The sequence below is a fragment of the Carassius auratus genome, chromosome 1 (assembly GCF_003368295.1).
Source record: "Carassius auratus strain Wakin chromosome 1, ASM336829v1, whole genome shotgun sequence".
NCBI lineage: Eukaryota > Metazoa > Chordata > Actinopteri > Cypriniformes > Cyprinidae > Carassius > Carassius auratus.
Window position 1 is genome coordinate 27,096,567 of NC_039243.1, and position 20,054 is coordinate 27,116,620.

Here is a 20,054-nt window from a genome sequence, read left to right on the forward strand (position 1 = left end):
TTGCAGCTTAAAAAATAAAAATAAAATAAAAAAAACCAACAGAAGGGAAAATATTTATCCATCATATGTTGCCAACTTGCAAAGTCATTTCCATTTTTTTACTGGTTAATGGATATTTTACACATGTATAAACTACATGTTATCATGTATCGTTTTGTTTTATACTTATCAACATGGGATGTGGTAAAAATAAAACCTTTTTTTTTTACCAATGAATCTTTTACTCTCTCTCTCTCTCTGTTTTGAACATGTTGATGGGGTTATCATGGGGCTATGGAGCATCATATTATAAGCTCAATATGGGGTTATAAGTCTTTGTATCCTGGTATTGAATGTTTCTAAAATTGTGTCATTAATATGGCACCTCAAATATGAATTTTATCAGTTTATGAAAAAAGTTGCTAAATAAGAACTATAGCATGGTTTGCATGCTTGCTTTTGGTAAAGAATAGAATTAGAATAGAGAGTGCTAGAGTTAGAGGGTCAAATAAAGATGTGATGTTTTTAGCCGATTCTTGAAGATGGCTAAGGACTCAGATTAAGTTGGGGAGATCATTCCACCAGGAGGGAGCTTTTAATTTAAAAGTCTGTAAAAATGACGTTGTGCTTCTTTGGGATGGCACAATCAAGCGATGTTCCCTTGCAGAACGCAAGCTTCTGGGGTACAGAGCCAGTGGTGGTTTTGTAGGAAAACATCAATGCCTTGAATTTTATTCGAGCAGCTAAAGGTAGCCAGTGCAAATTGATAGAGGTGTGACATACATTATTTTCGTCTCATTAAAAATGTATACATTTTTTACCTGGAGATACTGTAGAAACAACAATTTCAAAATGTAGGTTTTAAGTATGTGTGTAGTTGTGTAGATGAAAAGGTAAAGCTAATTGAATTTCCACTGGGAACCCATGGCAAATTTCCCCTAAAAATGACCTGACTTTAAGAGCTCTATTGAATGAACTGTGCTTCTATGACCCAGCATCAGTTTCATCATGAAAATACTCACCTGCATGCCATTCCAAACCTATTTGGACTTTTTTTTTTTTGGCCATACAATGGAAGTCATGTAACTACAACTGTTTGGTATGGAAGCATATGGGTAGCATTATTCAATTTGGGATGTAATATGCAAAATGACAATGCAATATGTAAAATGGCAATGCATTTCTGTATTTACATTTACATTTTCCAATACATCTGTGCAACGTTTGGTGCAAAATGAAAATGAAAATTAAATTACATAATTTTCATTTGCCATTTACTACACCAGTTTTAATATGTAAAATGAATATTAATTTTAACGCTTTATAAGTTGCAAAATTAAAATGAAAATGTATTACAGAAATGATTAGATATGTCTAACATGTTAAAGCAAAAACTGTGGCAAAATGATCATTTAAATGCTATTTTTCTTAATTGCATTAACACTCACAGTCAAGACACTTACGATTGCATTTTCATTCGGTGTCCCGCAATGAATGTAGCCAAACTCAATGTGCACATTGAAAATGCATTCCGAGCCGATCACGTGTCCCCGCCCTCGCGCCACGTCAATCACTGCGTGAACAAGGCGGGGCTTACAGAAGGTCAAAGACTCAAGTCTCAGTTTTCATCTGACAGCCTTCAGCTCGGTCTTGTCATTCTTTCAGGCAGAATAAGAGTCAGTGCGAGTGAAGCACTGAAATGTCTGAAACTACGCTCACTGTTAATTAGCATAATATTTGAATCAGATGTAGCTGGGCACATAATTCGTGCTGCTGAGACCTGCAAATTATTTCTAGGTTGTAGTATTGTATGAATATTGTCCCACTGATAAAAACAGTGCAAATAGTTCTGTCCCTTTGGATAACAGTAAAGTGGAAATAAATATAGTTAAATTTATGAAATAAAATTAAATAGGATTTTTTGGGAAGGTAAGTCTGGCCAGTTATACAAGCAACACCAGTCGGACGAGTCTAAAGATATGAGCTGAATTGGGTGAAACATTAAAGTTCTAGTCTGTGTCAATTACTCTCATAATAAATAATAATAATAATGTTAACTGTATTTTTCGGTATAAGTTGCATCAGTCCAAAAATACGTCATGACGAGGAAAAAAACATATAGATCTCACTGGACTATAAGTCGCATTTATTCAGGACCAAGAGAAAACATTACCGTCTACAGCCGCGAGAGGGCGCTCTGATGTAGGCTACAGGAGCACTGAGCAGCATAGAGCTAATTTTACTATTTTTATTTAGAAATGTAACTATATTCATTTTTACAATTATTTATTAATGTCACACACACACATACCTAGTGCCTTATGACTTAAAAGATGAGAGTGGTAAATGTTACAGACATGGAACTCTATTATTGATTTTAATTTCCACTTCACTGTTATCCAAAGGGACAGAACTATTTGCACTGTATTTATCAGTGGGACAATATTCATACAATACTACAACCTAGAAATAATTTGCAGGTCTCAGCAGCACGAATTATGTGCCCAGCTACATCTGATTCAAATATTATGCTAATTAACAGTGAGCGTAGTTTCAGACATTTCAGTGCTTCACTCGCACTGACTCTTATTCTGCCTGAAAGAATGACAAGACCGAGCTGAAGGCTGTCAGATGAAAACCGATCCGATTCGACCAATCAGATGAAAGCAGCGTTTCAGCTCCGCCCACAAATCCGAATGAAATATCGAAGCCATAAACCGAAATGATCAAAACATACACGGACCAACTGTCTTGTCCATGTTGTCTCACTTGATTGAATCCTCTTCTTGAGACTTGAGTCTCTGACCTTCTGTAAGCCCCGCCTTGTTCACACAATGATTGACGTGGCGCGAGGGCGGGGACACGTGATCGGCTCGAAATGCATTTTCAATGTGCACATTGAGTTTTGCTACATTCATTGCGGGACACCGAATGAAAATGCAATCGTAAGTGTCTTGACTGTGAGTGTTAATGCAATTAAGAAAAATAGCATTTAAATGATCATTTTGCCACAGTTTTTGCTTTAACATGTTAGACATATCTAATCATTTCTGTAATACATTTTCATTTTAATTTTGCAACTTATAAAGCGTTAAAATTAATATTCATTTTACATATTAAAACTGGTGTAGTAAATGGCAAATGAAAATTATGTAATTTAATTTTCATTTTCATTTTGCACCAAACGTTGCACAGATGTATTGGAAAATGTAAATGTAAATACAGAAATGCATTGCCATTTTACATATTGCATTGTCATTTTGCATATTACATCCCAAATTGAATAATGCTACCCCTATGCTTCCATAGGTTTGGTGACCAACACTCTTTCAAAAATACCTCCTTTTGAGTTCCTCTTTTTTTTTTTTTTTTTTTTGGTTAACCAACCCTTTTACTTTGACAAAAGGGGGTTGGAATTATTTGTGACTAATCTTTGAGCATGATAAACTTAGCAACAAAAATGCAGTCACTGTTCACACGCACCATTCTTTGCTGAATAAATTAAGCGCTACCGCGCCTTTAAGAAACCTGTTCGACGGTGAGGTTAATATAAGCAGTGCGCATGCTCGACAATAGAGGAAGTCAGTAATGGTGACGGATGATGTGGACGTGAAAGGGCCAAGAGCATCAACGCGTTTTCAAGAAAGAAAGAGGGGGAAAATATCTTAAAGACGGACTCACGGATATGAAGCGCGGGTTTTGAGAGGTGTCTGAGTTTCTCTGCGCTGAGACCGAACACACCTGCGGTCCACGATGATGGCAGAATGCGATCCTACCGACGGCGAGCCAGAGAAAGGCGGCGGAGATTTCACACCGGAGATGAACTTTCTCGCGTCGGAGGTGCCCGCGGTGTTATTCGAAAAGACCCGGCCGGCGCCGTCTCTAGGACTCTCGCTGAACCCCGGGGCAGCGGTCCGGATCTCGAACTCGACGGAGAGCGTGCTCACGGAGCTGGAAGCGGACGGCTCGGGGGAAGAGGCGCTACTGTTACCAGGACCTACCGTGAATCTCTCACCTCGAGCTGGAAGAGAGAAAAGGACGCGGAGGAACAGACACAGCTCATCATCTGATAATCCGGCTTCTCCAGGTGAGACATACTAGCTCCATATCACAGCTCGTAATCAGATTAAACTGGTTTAAGGTAAAGGTAGAGGTGTCACACTTCAATGCGTGTTGTTTTGCTTCTCTAAATTTGATGCGTATGTTTCATTATAATAGTTCAGATTTGTAAATAACATTGTTTTTAATTATTGCTTTTTAATACAATCAACATAACTTGCATGTTAGTTATTAATTCAACTAATTAAAACTATTGCTCAAGCCTTTATTTAAATATAGCCACTCCCCATCTTAAATGAAAGCCACTTTTCGTCATTTTGTTGTGTAATCTGAATTCAACCGGCGAAAGTACGCACGAGGGACCCGTCGTCTTTAGTTTCCATAGCAACAGCGTGTGTTCTGTTTCTGTTAATGTACTTTTGGAATCAAATTAAAAACTTTTTTTTCAGAGAGTGAAGGTGATTTTTTTTTTTTTGCCTCCTATTTTACACACACAAACAACCAACACGTTTTCATGCATAAATAAATAAAACTAAATATTCTAAATTTGTTCCCAAACATATAATCTCTTCTCTGTGCTGTTGCTTCATCTGCTTTATCTCAGAACACGGTCCGCTATGCAACCATTTCCACAGTTCAGCTTGCATGCTCTTTGAACCCGGGGCACACGTGTGTAGATGACACCCTAGCAGCTGCTGACACAGCTCTGGGTATCCGTGCTTGGCTGTTTCTGTCAGTGTTAAATGTGTTTTCGACTTTCCAGATGCATCTGTACTAACATGATTACTGGAGCAGCTGTGGAGAGTATTGATGCAATAATGTTTTCTTGCATATTCATTTGACATGAATGCAGACGAGCCAGAGAGCAGAAAGACACTGTTTTTTTTTTTCTCTAAGATCCTTCATCTAATCCTTCAGTGAAGGGGGACAAACTCCCATTAGAGTCTCACTGGAGTTGCATTGCCTAGTTTAAAGAGCCAGTAAGATGAAAATTCTAAGCTTCCTATCATTGTTTATAAGTCCTGTACATTAGGTTTAAATCCATCCAAGGTTTAAAAACATTGTCATTTTGTCAAAATATTATTTTAAAATTACCTCAATTCTCAGAGATCCCCAAACGTTTCGTGCGAAGCTGTTCAAAAGATTCAGTTTCCTTAAACCCAACCTTTCGGTTGCATACTGTGTTCTGATTGGTCAACTGACATAGTTTTGATTGGTTGTTCCGCACACAACTTCACGGTAAACAATGCGTCAGCATCTGTTTGGGATGAATTATGTCTTATTCCTCTCACCGCGAAGCAAACAGTAAAATAAAAAACTTGAACCGTCTCGCTGCTTTTTCTTCTGTGTGGGTGTATTCAAGCCGCGCGCTTCAGTTTGAATCTGAATAGCGCGTTCAACGCTGGGGCGTGGTCACATTAGATATAACGAAGGGAGACATGAAAAACAGACATCGTGTTGTTTTCATATGGATTACTTTATCATAGAATATCTGTTTTCGGCAGCACTTGTTTAGTTTTAAAGTATACATGTCAAGTTTTCATAGATATGTCTCTCATGTCTCTTCGTTGGGTATTCATGGAGTTACACTTAATTTTAATGATGTGTTTGTAAATGAAGATCAGCGCAGACAGCACACATACCGATAAGACGCTCGGGAGAAAACAAACACATAACTTCATAATCATACTTCGCGTTGTGATTCGGAGATGCCCATTGGTCTAAATAAAGTTGGTAATGAACCCTCTTTTATGGCAAACACTTTGAAAATCCCGCCTTGTACTCACCGAGATTAGAAAAGCAGTCATCAGTGAAATGTTGTGAACACAGCAAAAGGGATTTGTTGTACTGCTCTGGTATTGTGGTAAAAATGCTTTTTAGCCATTGGTTCTTCTGATCTTCATTCGTTGGCAGTGAAAATAAAACAAACTTGCCTTTACAATTAAAAACACGCTGTCTCCTCGACATGATGCTATCACACCAACCAGAGCGTCTGTGTGGGGGGTGGGGCAGGTCAGAGTTCCGTTTCTCCCAACACGGTAGGCGGAGATTATTATGCAAAGTGTTCCTAGTGACGTACATAGAGATGGGCAAAAGATTTGAAACCTATAACGACTCGTTTCAGCGATTCAGAGTCGACTCCATACTTTAGAAGCCAATAACTTTATAAATCAGGTACTTTTTGGTTTAATTACTTTGCACATTGTTTACACTGATGGACAGCTACATCATACACTGTAATACAGGTAATTTTTGATTTCCCATCTGTGTGGCTCTTTAAATGAAGATCTTTGCATTGTATCACTGTGATATGCTATGTTTGCTTTGCTTTATTTGCATAACTAGCATGCAAATAGTACATATAGTTATTAAATATAATTTCAGCCTCTTTGTCTTTCGTTAGGCAAGAAAGCAATATGATTGGTAAGACACATTTTAAAATGCTTGGAATCGAGATGAAATGAAAGTAGCGACTGATTTTTTCTTTTGAATTGTGATGTGCATCCGAGTAGCAGGTTATCAAAAAAAAGAGAAATGTTTAAACCGACTAAATGGTTGGAGACGTTTTACAAAGACATGACAAAGTGGTGACATGACAAAGACATCTGCGTCTAGAGTTATTAGCCTATTCATTTCATAGATGGGACTCAAGACTGCTTCTATTTTATTTTGTGATGTCTCAGTGTTTACAAAACCAGTTTAATCACCTAACATTAAATGAGTTTTAGAGCAGCATGAGTTCGTCATTATAACACATTGTTGCCAAGATAATGTATTTCAAAATCAAGACATTTTGATGATAAATTATATTTGACATGCAGATGCATGTTTGGATGGGTGTGTGTGTGTGTGTGTGTGTACGAGAGATGGAAAGTGCCCTGGTCGTCTTCTAAATGTTTTATAACCATCAGAGAGGTTCTGTCTGTCTGTGTCTAATGGACACTCTTATTCACCAAAGGGAAAGCTGCCCAGAGACCATCAGCTGTGTGTTTTCATGGGTTTTACCTTTTAGAGCCAATGTAGACCTCTTTGTGTTCGTTTTACTCCAGTGTGTGCATTGTGTAGTGGATTCTGAAATGACCGTTTTAGTGAAATAAATAAAACCCTCCCTGGGTACAGGAATCATGAGAGACGTATTAGGCTTTGTTCACACTGCTTTTCAAACTTGATCTTTTGGTTTGCGCAGTCATTTTGCAAGTTATTGAATCTGATAATCTGTTTGTACAAGGTTGCTTCATGGGTTGCTATATAATGTTTGCATCAGCAAGAATGCTGCAAGGCTCTCTTTCAGCAGTGCCAAACCACTTTTGGATGTGGTTTCGTTGAGTTTTCTAAACATTGGCTTTCATGTGGTTTGTGCAGGCTACAAAAAAAAAAAAAAAAATTATTATAATTTGCATCATAATTGCTAATTTTTGCTACTGTTCTACACAGTTTCAGTTACCAAGTTCTGTGTGCAGTTTTCAGAGTTCGTAAGAGACACACGGACCCTCTTTACTTTAGTTGGGAAGGGATGGTTACTGAATTATCTGATCTGATTATTTGCTGCCTGTATGCAGATCACATGAGTGTGCATCTGTAACTTGCATGTGAAACACTGATACAAGGGTAAGCATTAGGAACCAGACAAAAAGTTTCCAAAGACAAAAAATAAATAAATATGCTTTCCTTTTTTTTTTTTTTTAATAAAAGTTCTGTGTGTCATCAACACACCACTATCTAAGCCTGTTTCTGCCACTGAACAACAAAAAAATAAAACAAGCTAATTGCAATTTCTTTATCTCAGTTCATTATCGCAATTCTGATAGTTCTGACTTTGTGATATGAAGTCATATTCTTAGACTTAGAATAGAGGTTGTTGTTTTTTTTTAGGAATTGTGAGTTAAAACTCGCAGTTGCGAGGAAAAAACACAGAATTGCAAGTTTCTATCAAACATTTAGAGCTGTAAGATAAATAGTGGCAATTACCTTGTTTTATTTTTTATTTAGTGACCGAACCGTGCTTCCATACATCACACTCTGATTCTGATGATAATTCAATTCGTCCACAGTCCAATTCCGTTCAGTTGGACGACATATGCTACAATTATGTAGTGTCTTTAACGATGCATAATCTGCTGCCTCCATACAGCAGGAGTCAGATTTCACTTATGTGAATAGAGAAAGATGACTAACAAGACGATGGCAGAGTATTTGGTGTCAACGCGATAAGAAAACAGGACCTAATTCACAACATTCACTTGTTTAAGATTAGTGAGTTTGTCTCCATTTGTTTTATTGTTGTGTTTTTCTTTAAATCATGGCCACGTTGCAGTAATTTTTAATGAAAACAAAGGGAATGAATTAGTACATTTAATAAAACAAGTGAACACATTAACTCGTGCAATTTTTTTGCTAAATTGTTTTAATGTACAAAAGATACAAGGTGGCACTGCAAAAAAAAATAAAAAAATAAAAATAATTAGGATAGAAACTTCTGTCGATTAGTTTTAGATTGGATGGAGGTAGATCTGAATGAATGCTTGCAGTTGATTGTAAGGCACAGGGTTTAAACAGACTAAATATTTGGAAAAGTCAAGTGTACGTCACTAGAGAGAAGTCTTTTCACAAGAAGATTGAGCTATGACTGAAGAATTAAGAGGAGAAAGAAAGAAAGAAAGAGACAAAAAGTTTAACACGCATGGACGAATTGTTCACAATAAGATGATTATTGTACATTTTGGAGAAAAATAATAATAATTACACAAGTAATTTTCCATGTCCTGTCTAAGGAATATGCAGAAGTCATCTTTGGTGTATTCCCATCTACACTGAGTTATACTAGTGTTCTTATCTTTTACAGTAATTACAGTAGCTGGATTCTGTTTAGTCTACATTTTTTCTTTTAGCAGATTTTACTAAATACTCACAAGAACCCACATTTAATCTGTCAGTACCTAGTACAGAAAATGAAAAAATTGCATTTGCTGGTCTTTAGATGAGTCACTTTGATATTGAACCTTTCATCTACGCTCTGTTTTTTACGGCTTCTCTGCACTCCAGAAATGTCCAGTGCTCTTGTAATTTTTTTTTATCTTTCTGAAGGCTGGCTTGCAGACAGAGCAAGAGTGTTTGACTAAATTGCATGCTCACTAGTGATTCAGCTTTGAAGCTTGGATTTCTAGGAGAAGGTTCAATTTTGTTCCAGATAAAAATATCCTTGAGCATGAATTTTACTCTGATAGAAGTTAATAAAAGAAAGCCATTTCTGCTGTATGGCCTTTTGAGATGAGAGGACATATTTACATTTAAATACAGACATACAAGAGAAAATATTCGCTGCACTGTATATTTGAATATCTTTGTATGTGTACATATAGGTAATAGTAGTGGGGACTTCAACCATTTCCCAGAAGACCCAGAGTTCGGCGAGATCATCCAGAGAGCTGAGCAGGCGATAGAAAACGGTGTATTTCCCGAACGCATCTCGCAAGGATCCAGTGGAAGCTACTTTGTCAAAGATCCCAAAGGGGTATGTGTATTTGAATGTTAAATCTGGAGACTGACCCTGAAATAATCAGTTTTAATAGTCATAACAGAAAATGAAGTAGGTCATTGTGCAGTTTGTACGCAACGTCATGCGTCAACAGTGTTAAAAGTAGGAAAATGTATTCATGATAAACAAATGTTTATGCATGAATGTTGCGTGTCATTGATTCGGATTCGTTCTCTCTGAAAAACATTTCTTTTTACAGTATAGTTCATAGTAGTTATTTTCTAATCTTGTGAATTATCTTGATGCCTGTATCTTCTCTCATTTAGAAAATCATTGGCGTGTTTAAACCAAAATCAGAGGAGCCTTACGGTCACTTAAATCCTAAATGGACCAAATATTTCCATAAAGTCTGCTGTCCGTGCTGTTTTGGCCGTGGTTGCCTCATTCCTAACCAGGGCTACCTCTCTGAGGCAGCTGCCTCACTTGTTGACCAAAAACTGGGTTTGAGGATTGTACCCAAAACTAAGGTGAGGGTGGGCATTATAGAAGCATATAAATAGATTTTAAGAAAAAGCTTTGCTCCTGGAATTAAGACCCACATTTTTTTCCCTGTGTTTTCAGGTAGTGCATTTGGCCAGCGAGACTTTTCACTATAGTGCAATTGACCGTGCCAAATCCCGTGGTAAGAAATACGCACTGGAGAAAGTCCCCAAAGTTGGACGACGGTTTCACAGAGTTGGCCTTCCTCCAAAGGTAACGAAACGCCTCATTTTTTTAGGTTTTTTGGAAACCTGTTCACATGGATCCAAACAAAACAACTAAAGCACTTTATTATGCAGGCCACTTTGTAAAGCAATTTCTGCATGTCTATAAACTGAACACATAACCAGGGGTGCACATAATTTTTTCAGGCTGGTTCTCATAAGAGAACCTGGAGATTTGGTTTGGTCCTCACACTGCATATAGCGTGACCCATTAAATATAACTATAAAAAATGAAGTTATAATATTTATAATATTATTGCACTTTATTATTATTAATTTTTTATATATAAAATAATAGTAAATAAACTAAATAAAAAATAAATGGCAGTCCTAGTATTAAATACAAATACATTTATTTTATAGTAAACCTAAAAATAAAATGGTAATATTTACTACCGTATTTTCCGGACTATAAGTTGCACTTTTTTTCATTGTTTGGCTGGTCCTGCAACTTATAGTCTGGTGTGACTTATTTATCAAAATTATTTTGAAAAAGTGCGACTTATAGTCCGAAAAATATGGTATACGTGCTTCTGGATTTAGCTCTGCTGCTTATTAAAGAGCATCAGTGGAATGTCACAGGAATGTAACAGTTTTGCACTGTGCTTTGAAAACTGCATGGCATAGCTTAGATTTAGGCTTTCAGGTTGAAAATAAAAACTTATATAGTACAGTTTGTGATCAAAAATGGTAATTTTGTATTAACAGCTGTCAACCATGTCGGTACGCAAATGTGGTGTCAGAACATTTTTATATAACACATTTTTTATTTTGGTGGTGCATGCGGAGCCTGCACATAGCACACGTGCATGACATCACCATTTTCACAAATCACAAGTTCATACAGAGATAAGTATAATAAAAAAAAAAAACTTACGACAAGAGTTTGTGTTTTCAGGCCCCTGAAACGCTGTTGTTGTGAGTGAAGGACCATGACTCATAAAAGTAGTTTTTTTAAATTGTAAATGGTGACATGTAAACACGCCCAGAACTATCCCAATACTATCCCAATTTTTTGGTCTTAAATTACAGATTTATTTATTTATTTTTAATTTTTTTTTTTTACCTTGCTCAGTTTCTTGTATGGAACACAGAAGGAGATATTTAGCCATAGGTTTTCTTAGTGTCATTATTTCTGGTGAATGTTGAGGCTGTAGCTCTAAATTCTCATTTGCAATTTTGTGCCCAATCATTAGAAGGGAGTAAAATGTGTTTTCTTTTGTGAAGATGGGCTCATTTCAGTTGTTTGTGGAGGGCTATCATGAAGCAGACTTCTGGCTGAGGAAGTTTGAGGCAGAGCCTCTTCCAGAGAACATGAGGAAGCAGCTTCAGTCTCAGTTCGAGAGGCTGGTGGTGCTGGATTACGTCATCAGAAACACAGGTACCTAATGCTGATGTTAACTTATTCCCTTGTAAAGCCTTGAGTTATTTTTCCTCAAATTGCTATGCTATGAAGTAGGGATGTCAATTTCGACAAATTCTCATGATCGATCGTCGTTTAAATTAACGATCAATTAATCGATTAATCGTTAACCTTCATACTGCAAGATGCGTCTACAGTAGTTATTGCATGTATTGGTGTGCAATGACACTAAAAACGCAAGCGTCCTCCCACAAAGGAAAGGGTTTTAACTGTAAACAAAAGGCTAGTAGGATTATAAAATGAATCGATTGATCATTTAATATAAATATTTAATTCAAATACAATGACTAATATAACGCAGTCTCAGATGCACTCTGGCATATGACCGGAGCGGAGTGGTAATATTTCCTTAAGAGCGCCTTTCTGAAGATTCCACTCCGCTCGCTCAACCCAGTTCATAATCCAAGCGTTCTAAGTGCATTTTATCTTGTGTGTGCTTTTCACATGCTTTATAATCCATGTGTATTTTGTAAAGATCTACGAACATTTCATCTCCTGTGTGTGTGTGTGCGTTTGTGTTTTAATGAGCCTATTTTGAATATTCTATTGCACAACAACAGCAGCTATTTTCACGGAAATAAAGTGAATGAAAATCAAATATACTTTTTCAGTTTTTGCATTTTAGGAATGTTTGATAAGGATAGATTAATATATTTAATACATTTTAATTAATACAATTAATAAAATTAAGAAGAATTTAAAAAAAAATTCGTTTTGAAACATAATAATTGCTATTTATCAGCATGCATAATTTTAGACAATTATACAAGAATTTTGGTACAAACAGTAAACAATTAGGCCTACTAGAAAAACTTTATTTCGGAGCTGGAACTGGTTTACGGCGAGAGTCAGTGGAATATTAACGGAGCGCTTGCTCCGGCTGTTAGCAACTGAGTGGAGCGCACGTCCATAGAGCGGAAAACGTTGCGGGCGTGCGTCCATGTTTTTGTTACGGTGTTATTTTCTTTCCAAATGTTTATAGGATATTGTGCATATCAAGGAAAATCTGGAGAATGCGAAAAAACCCATCTACTCGTGAATGCCCATTACGTGTTAAAGGCCTATATGCCATTAGTTATTAAGCCAATTCAGCAGTCTTGAAATTTAGATTTACTTACCTCACATGGATAACATTTTAATACTTATATATTACTTGCTCATGAGCTAAATGTACCAGTTAAGTTAAATTATATGCTAATCTATTTAGAAAAACTAACGATCTGGTATTAATTTTCTTTTCCTCTAATGTTAATTGAATGGCAAAACAGACTGGTTTATTTTTCAAATAAAACTTTTTATTTGCTGTCTTTTTTCAAAAAAAAAAAAAAAAAAAAAAAACATTTGACAGTTTGTAATGTTACTTCTAAAACACAGTTCCAACATATTTATTTTGTGTCCATTAACACTTTAAAGAAAACAAATAATTTAACACATTTGATGCATTAAAATAATCTAAATTTCCCCATTCCATCACATTTATTGTGTGAACGTTTCAACACTTTCGTTTAAAAAAAATATGTAAAACAACCCATGTCATTCCGTGAACTTTGCGACATTAATGTGGAGTTTTATTTATTTTTAATTTTACCACATTTATGGAGTAACATAACATTTAAAGCAATAAACACTTTTTGTTTTAAACATTATACAAATAAACATTTGATGCATTAAACGTTCAACGTGAAACATCTATTTTTTAAAATTCATTTAAAATGCCTAGACATTTGTGTAACTCTGAAACACTTTCCTTAAAAAAAAAGAAAAAAAAAAAAAAAAAACGTTTGTTGCATCAATTTTGGAACTTTTAAAACGTATTCAGAAATTTCAGAAATCGTCTTCATTTCTATATTCAAGCACATTTAATGTGTTAACTGTGCAACACTTTTAGCTTTAAACATTTAAAAGAACACATTTTAATTTATTAACAATTTTATGTAGCCTATAGCATTAATGTTAACTTTAACGCAATTATACAAACTTTGTGTGCACAAGAAGATTACAGCACAGCATAGGTACCTGAAGTGCACATCACTGTTTTTTGTTCAAAAAGATCAGCATGTTAACATGTTCCGGAGTTAGTCTTGTGCAAAGTCTGTTGACCGTCAGGCCAGCTGCTGAGAACACGCGTTCTGATGGTACAGATGTTTCTGGTATGCATAAATAGCCCTTTGCCAGCTGAGACAACCTGGGAAACCTGGTGATATTCGCTTTCCACCAATTAACATTATCACCATTTGAAATAAAATTATCCCAAACAAAACTCTTGAGTGCTCGCTTCATTTTCCTTCACAACTGCTGTACTTTACATGTTTTGGCATAAGCCACGTGCGTTGTCCTCTTTTGGCGGTTGGCAAACCAGCTAGCCGCCTACGTCTCAAACTATGCACGTTAATGGTGATCATGCTTAATCGACCGTCGATAAGGTTTATATATTAAAATATTAATCGACAATTAATCGATTGTCGATTAATCGTTGACATCCCTACTATGAAGTAACTTTATTGGTATTATTCACTACTGTCAATTTAATTACAATTTCTTACAACTCTTTACCTTTTCTGACCCACTTCTGGTCTTAAAGTCTCTACTAATGGGCTGATGAGTTAAAACGTGTGTTAGATGAGAGAGACAGTGCTGGGATGCTGTGAAAAACACTGCATTTCAGGGACATGTTCTTAAATCTGACTCATATTAGGGCTGTGCAAAAAATCAAATGTGCTTTTCATGCACCTCTCATCAGTAAAGACGCTCCTTTAATTAGAAGTATATCTCCAGCATGTGCGTTCAGATCAGGGTTGCCAGGTTTTCACAACAAATCCTGCCCAGTTGCTTCTCAAAACTAGTCCAAAACTAGCCCAATCGCGTTTCCGGGAGGTTCCCCGATAAAAATTGCTTCCTGGGGATAAAATATATGTTTTTTTTTAGCAGGGTTGCCTTGGTAAAATTCGCATTTTAGGGGCTAAACCTCACGTTATTTGTATTGGGGTCGCTTCGGCCCGCGGACATGAAAAACAACCACAGACAATGGTTGGCATTTACTACACAGAGCCGTAATTCACTGACACCTGAACCAATGTGATTTTAGCCCCTAAAATTGGCAACTCTGCCAATAACCCTATATTTTTAACCCTCGGAAGCAATTTTTTTCAGGGAACCTCCTGGAAACGCTATTGGGCTAGTTTTGGACTAGTTTTGAGAAGCAATTGGGCAGGATTTGTTGTGAAAACCTGGCAACCCTGATCTGAACGCACGTGCTGGAGATATACTTCTAATTACAGGAGCGTCTTTACTGATGAGAGGTACATGAAAATCGCATTCTATTTTTTTTTGCACAGCCTTAACTCATATATAACAAATACTTGCATGCATGCACAGATTTAAGGCAACTTTAATTTATTTTTTGGTAACTTCATGACTTAACTGATGACATAACTACGACATTGCATACTGGTAGTTTCTTTTGCACTTTAAAATGAAATGATATACCATGCGCACCGCTGCATTTGTGCGTGCAATTGAAGAGCACGTGCTACGAGCACAGTATACCGGCTGACTAGACAGGAAAAATCATTTTTAATGACATATGGCCTGGCTCATCTAATCACAGTTCACTGTTATTCTACTGAAGCTTCCTCATCACATGTAACTTTTCTGTCCATGTTTGACTGGTGCAGAGGTGAAGCATTTGAAAACATTTTGTCAAGAAAAAAGACCGAAGCAACACTTCTTGAGTGGGGTGCTGAACCCTAGCTCCGACCCTACGTTAACTGCGTTAAATATTGTTATTGCCGTTAAACAGAAAAAATGAATTACATGCATTAACGTGCTAATTTTGGCCACACTATTTATTTATTTTTTCCTAATTTTCAAGAAATCATAGGAGTTTCTTGTTCTCACTCATTTAAATGTTTTAAACAACTCTTAACAAATGTGACGTGTCTTTCAGCACAACAAGTTATGGCCATATAAAATAAGTGCTAATTGTTCACTGTGCCTTTTGAAAAGGAATTCTGATTTCTTTTCTGGCTTCTTCAGACAGAGGGAACGATAACTGGTTGATCAAGTATGAGAAGCCAGGCGATGGAGAGCTGACGGAGAAGGTGAGCTGGGGGATATTTTTAGAGCTCCTCTGTTTGCAGTACTAGGCAGCTCAAAGAAAATCAATCAAATGCAGTGGTGTCATATTCATATTTCATATATAGATATATAGATATAGATAGATATAGATAGATAGATATGATATGATATATATATATATATATAAAAGAGAGAGAGAGCTAAAATTATTGAATTAATTTTTTATTTTTTGGATATTTGAAAGGGCTCTTGGTAAACAATTCCTCCCTTATGCACAAAGCTCTTTACACATCTCACCCTGACAGACATAAGACTGATTCAGTATTGCAAAAGCAGCCAAGTTTCTTTATATCTCTGTTGGATCAAGCTGCTTCTGAGGTGATATTATGGATGTGATGATTGCTTCACAGACCGTGCAAATGTTTCTCTTCCGTGTGTCTCTTCTCAGGAATCTGAATGGACTGATTCAAAAGACTCGGCCATACAGATAGCAGCTATAGATAATGGGTTGGCCTTCCCTTTTAAACACCCCGATGAGTGGAGAGCATGTAAGGATTATTATTATTTATTGATTTTTATTTCATATTTTTACATTTTAAAACAATTGTTTTATATTTTAAGATTTAAAATGTAAATTATTTCTGTGGTGTTAATGCTGATTTTTCTGCAGTTCTTACTTCATTTAGCATGTTTAATGTTCAATAATGCTTATTATTTTGGTGTAAACTAAAGCATTTTAGGATTCTTTGAATAGACAGAACAGCATTTATTTGAAATGGAAATATTTTGTAACTTTATAAAGGGCCTCACTGTCATATTTAATCAATATAATGTGTCCTTACTGAATAGAAGTATAACATTTACACCAAAATGCTTTTTTAAACCGAATATCCACAGTTTCTGTTTGTCTATCAAGTGCATTTCCAACATTTTAAAGATTATTTAAGATCATGACAAACACAATGCAGTGTAGTATATCCAGCTTTTACTGCTAGTGTATAAATGATCATACTTAACTGATGAAATGATTGTTCTTGATTTCGGTGCACATGTAGATCCGTTTCACTGGGCATGGTTGCCTCAGGCCAAAGTGGCCTTTTCCCAGGAGACAAGAGACCTTGTGCTCTCGCGCATTTCTGACATGAACTTTGTACAGGACCTCTGTGAGGACCTTTATGAGATGTTCAAGGTAGGAAATCTCACGGTCAAGATTACGTCTTACCAGGGCTGTACTTGCATTCATACCATTTAATGCGGTGAATCTGTTAATGAAACATTGCTTTGGCTGAGACTTCTTGGACAGGGCTTTAGCATGCTGTCAGTCTGGTTTCTGTTTGCAGACTTGAGGCTTAGCATGCTGTCACTAAAAACCCTAAAAGAAGTCATGTCTCTAAATTCATCTCATTTTAAGTTGCTCTGCTGGAAATATTCAAGCCACAAAAAAAAAAAAAACCTCAGTATAAATGATTACCTGATCTCTAAGTGACCTGACCCTGATCTCTTTTTCCTGTGATGTCAGTACAGTCCTACTCACTGGTTTGCAGTAAAGTAGGTTGATCATTTGTGCATTAATTAGCAAGAATCCTAGTATGGATGAATTGTATTTTTTACAACTGAATGATTTTTCACATTAACATATGTGTTTTCAGACAGATAAAGGGTTCGACAAAACCATGTTCGAGAAACAGATGTCTGTTATGAGAGGACAAGTAAGATTTTGCTTTAAGATGATTTTACATTATGCTTTCTCTGCTATTCCAGAAATAGTGTTCTGTTCTCACATGCTTCATTCTCCCTAAATGCCGAAGCTCTTCATAATGAAAAATTCACAGCTAACGTATATTAATACACCCAGCCGGGATGCTATTTTCGGCTTATCACAGCTTAGACATAGACTTGAATTAAGACCGCAGATTTATTAGCATTGATAGAGAAAAAGATTTTCTCAAACTTTTTTTTTTTTTTTTTTTTTAAGTGTTAATGTATGTTTAAGCTCAGTTTTTCCTGTGGTCTTTAATATACTATTATAAACTACTGTTCAAAAGTTTGGGATCATTAAGATTAGAAATACAGTAATATTATGAAATATAATATATAAATATATAAATTTTTTCAGAAGGCAACTCCAGTCTTCAGTGTCACATGATTCTTCAGAAATCATTGTAAAATCCTGATTTGGTGCTGCTCAGAAACATTTGTTACCATTTCTGTTCAAAACAGAACAGTTGTGCTGCTTAATATTATATGGAAACTGCAGTGTTTTTTTCTTTTTTTTTCTTCTTTTTGATTCTTTGATCAATAGAAAGTCAAAAAGATCAATTTATTTGAAGATATATAATATTTTACTGTCACTTTGATAAAGTTATGCATCCTTACTGAATTAAAATGACACTATATAAATATTTATATACCGCATTTTTCGGACCATAAGTCGCATCAGTCCAAAAATATGTCATGATGAGGAAAAAAAACATATAAGTCGCACTGGACTATGTCGCATTTATTTAGAACCAAGAGAAAACATTACTGTCTACAGCCGTGAGAGGGCGCTCTATGTCTTCAGTGTTGATACAGAGCAGCATAGAGCGCCCTCTGGTGGCTGGAGACGGTAATGTTTTATATTGGTTAATTTCTCTTGGTTCATTTCTCTCGGTTCATGTCAAATTGATTTTGATAAATAAGTCGCAGGACCAGCCACACTATGAAAAAAAGTGTGACTTATAGTCTGGAAAATACGGTATATAAAAAAGGGTTTGAACAGTACTGTATATATATAGTATTCGAAGCCAACTGTAAATTCATACTTGCCTTTTCTTCACGAATAGATCTTAAACCTGACCCAGGCTTTGAAAGACGGGAAGAGCCCCATCCAGTTAGTGCAGATGCCTCGTGTGGTGGTGGAGAGGAGCCGCGGGGGAGGCCAGGGTCGTGTGGTCCAACTGGGCAATGCTTTTACCCAGACCTTTCACTGCAAGAGACCCTTTTTCACATCCTGGTAAAAGGGCTACACAGAGAGGACGAAGACTGGGTGAAAATGGACGAGGGTCCTATACCAGAGAAACTGGGTGAAGAACTTTCTGAGCGAGACTTCCTGGTGAATTTAGCAAAGGGAGAGACTATGAAAAAAGCATGAAGGTCTTTTGTGGAGGATCCGAGGCCTTTTGTTTTCCTGAGCCGTTTCCCAGAATTCTCCTCTTCAGCTCACTATGGCTGCCCAAGATGGAATGTCAAAAGGGAATCGTGCGTTGAAAAGATGTTTGTGGCGACAGCCTTTCTCAACTGCCAATTTTATAAGTATAACTACAGTATAGATATTATAAATGAAGAATGATGCATAAACTCAAGTTAAACTTGAAAAAATGCTTGAATGTAACTTGCAAGTTTACATTTTACACTTTTCTCCTGAGGACATTTCAATACCAAGAAATACTGGTGACCGTGGTATTTAATATGATGAATGTATTTGCTGATTATGGAACAGGATGCTGGTAACAGTATACATTAGTAAAGTTGGGTGCTTTATAGCCCCTGATGAAAGCATAATTACTAAATGTTTCTCTCTCGCACACAATCCTGTGTATGCATCTTGGACTTTGAATTTCAGCTGAGCAGTTGTTAATGTAGACATGTATATTTAAAATTGAATAATAAAGCTTTGGGATTGATAAAAGTAGATCGTGTTTTATTATTATTATTATTGTTGTTTGTACAACAAACAAATTATCAAATTTGAGTAACTTCATTACTTCTCAACTGTCCTTTCGCTCGACCGCGCGCAAAAACGGAACGGAAGTGTGTTTTTTGAATGATCATCATGGGCTCATTTTGGTTTTGTCATTGTGTTGCCACCCTGTGGGCGTTTTTAGTAATAACACTCAGCACGTTCGTCAGGCATATAAGCTAAAGTTTAAACAATTTTTGTTCTAAACGTGGTTGTACCTGACTGTTTAAAGTTGGAGCTGGAGTAATATTAGTAACAGAAGTCTTGTGCTAGAATAAATAAATAAAAAATAACTGTTGCGAGCTACGTAGACTGTTTGAATCTGTGTGTGTTTAGAAGCTGCGTGTTCTCAGACTGACCAATAGATGGCAGTATTCACTCACAAACGAGCAGCACTTCCTATGCCTGAGACGGATGAAGTTTTCCACAGGTTTATTATCTCCAATGTCAAAACAAGCCTGAGAAGTTGATTAATCCCCGATTGCCGCTGGACTGAGAGAAGCAAGTACGTAATCTGCTAATTAGCCATGTTCTCTAAACACGGAAATAACGTTC

General features: G+C 36.4%; 1 protein-coding gene across 1 annotated transcript; it reads left to right on the forward strand.

The window, feature by feature from the left end:
• The first annotated feature begins 3,524 nt into the window (after positions 1-3,524).
• Positions 3,525-19,451, forward strand: LOC113106127 (phosphatidylinositol 4-kinase type 2-beta). The gene is made up of 10 exons (XM_026267755.1): positions 3,525-4,066; positions 9,399-9,550; positions 9,841-10,041; positions 10,136-10,267; positions 11,506-11,659; positions 15,737-15,801; positions 16,227-16,326; positions 16,834-16,967; positions 17,428-17,487; positions 18,604-19,451. Exons 1-10 carry the CDS (start codon positions 3,733-3,735, stop codon positions 18,775-18,777), a joined length of 1,506 nt encoding a protein of 501 aa, XP_026123540.1. The 5' UTR covers positions 3,525-3,732; the 3' UTR covers positions 18,778-19,451.
• Positions 19,452-20,054: the final 603 nt, after the last annotated feature.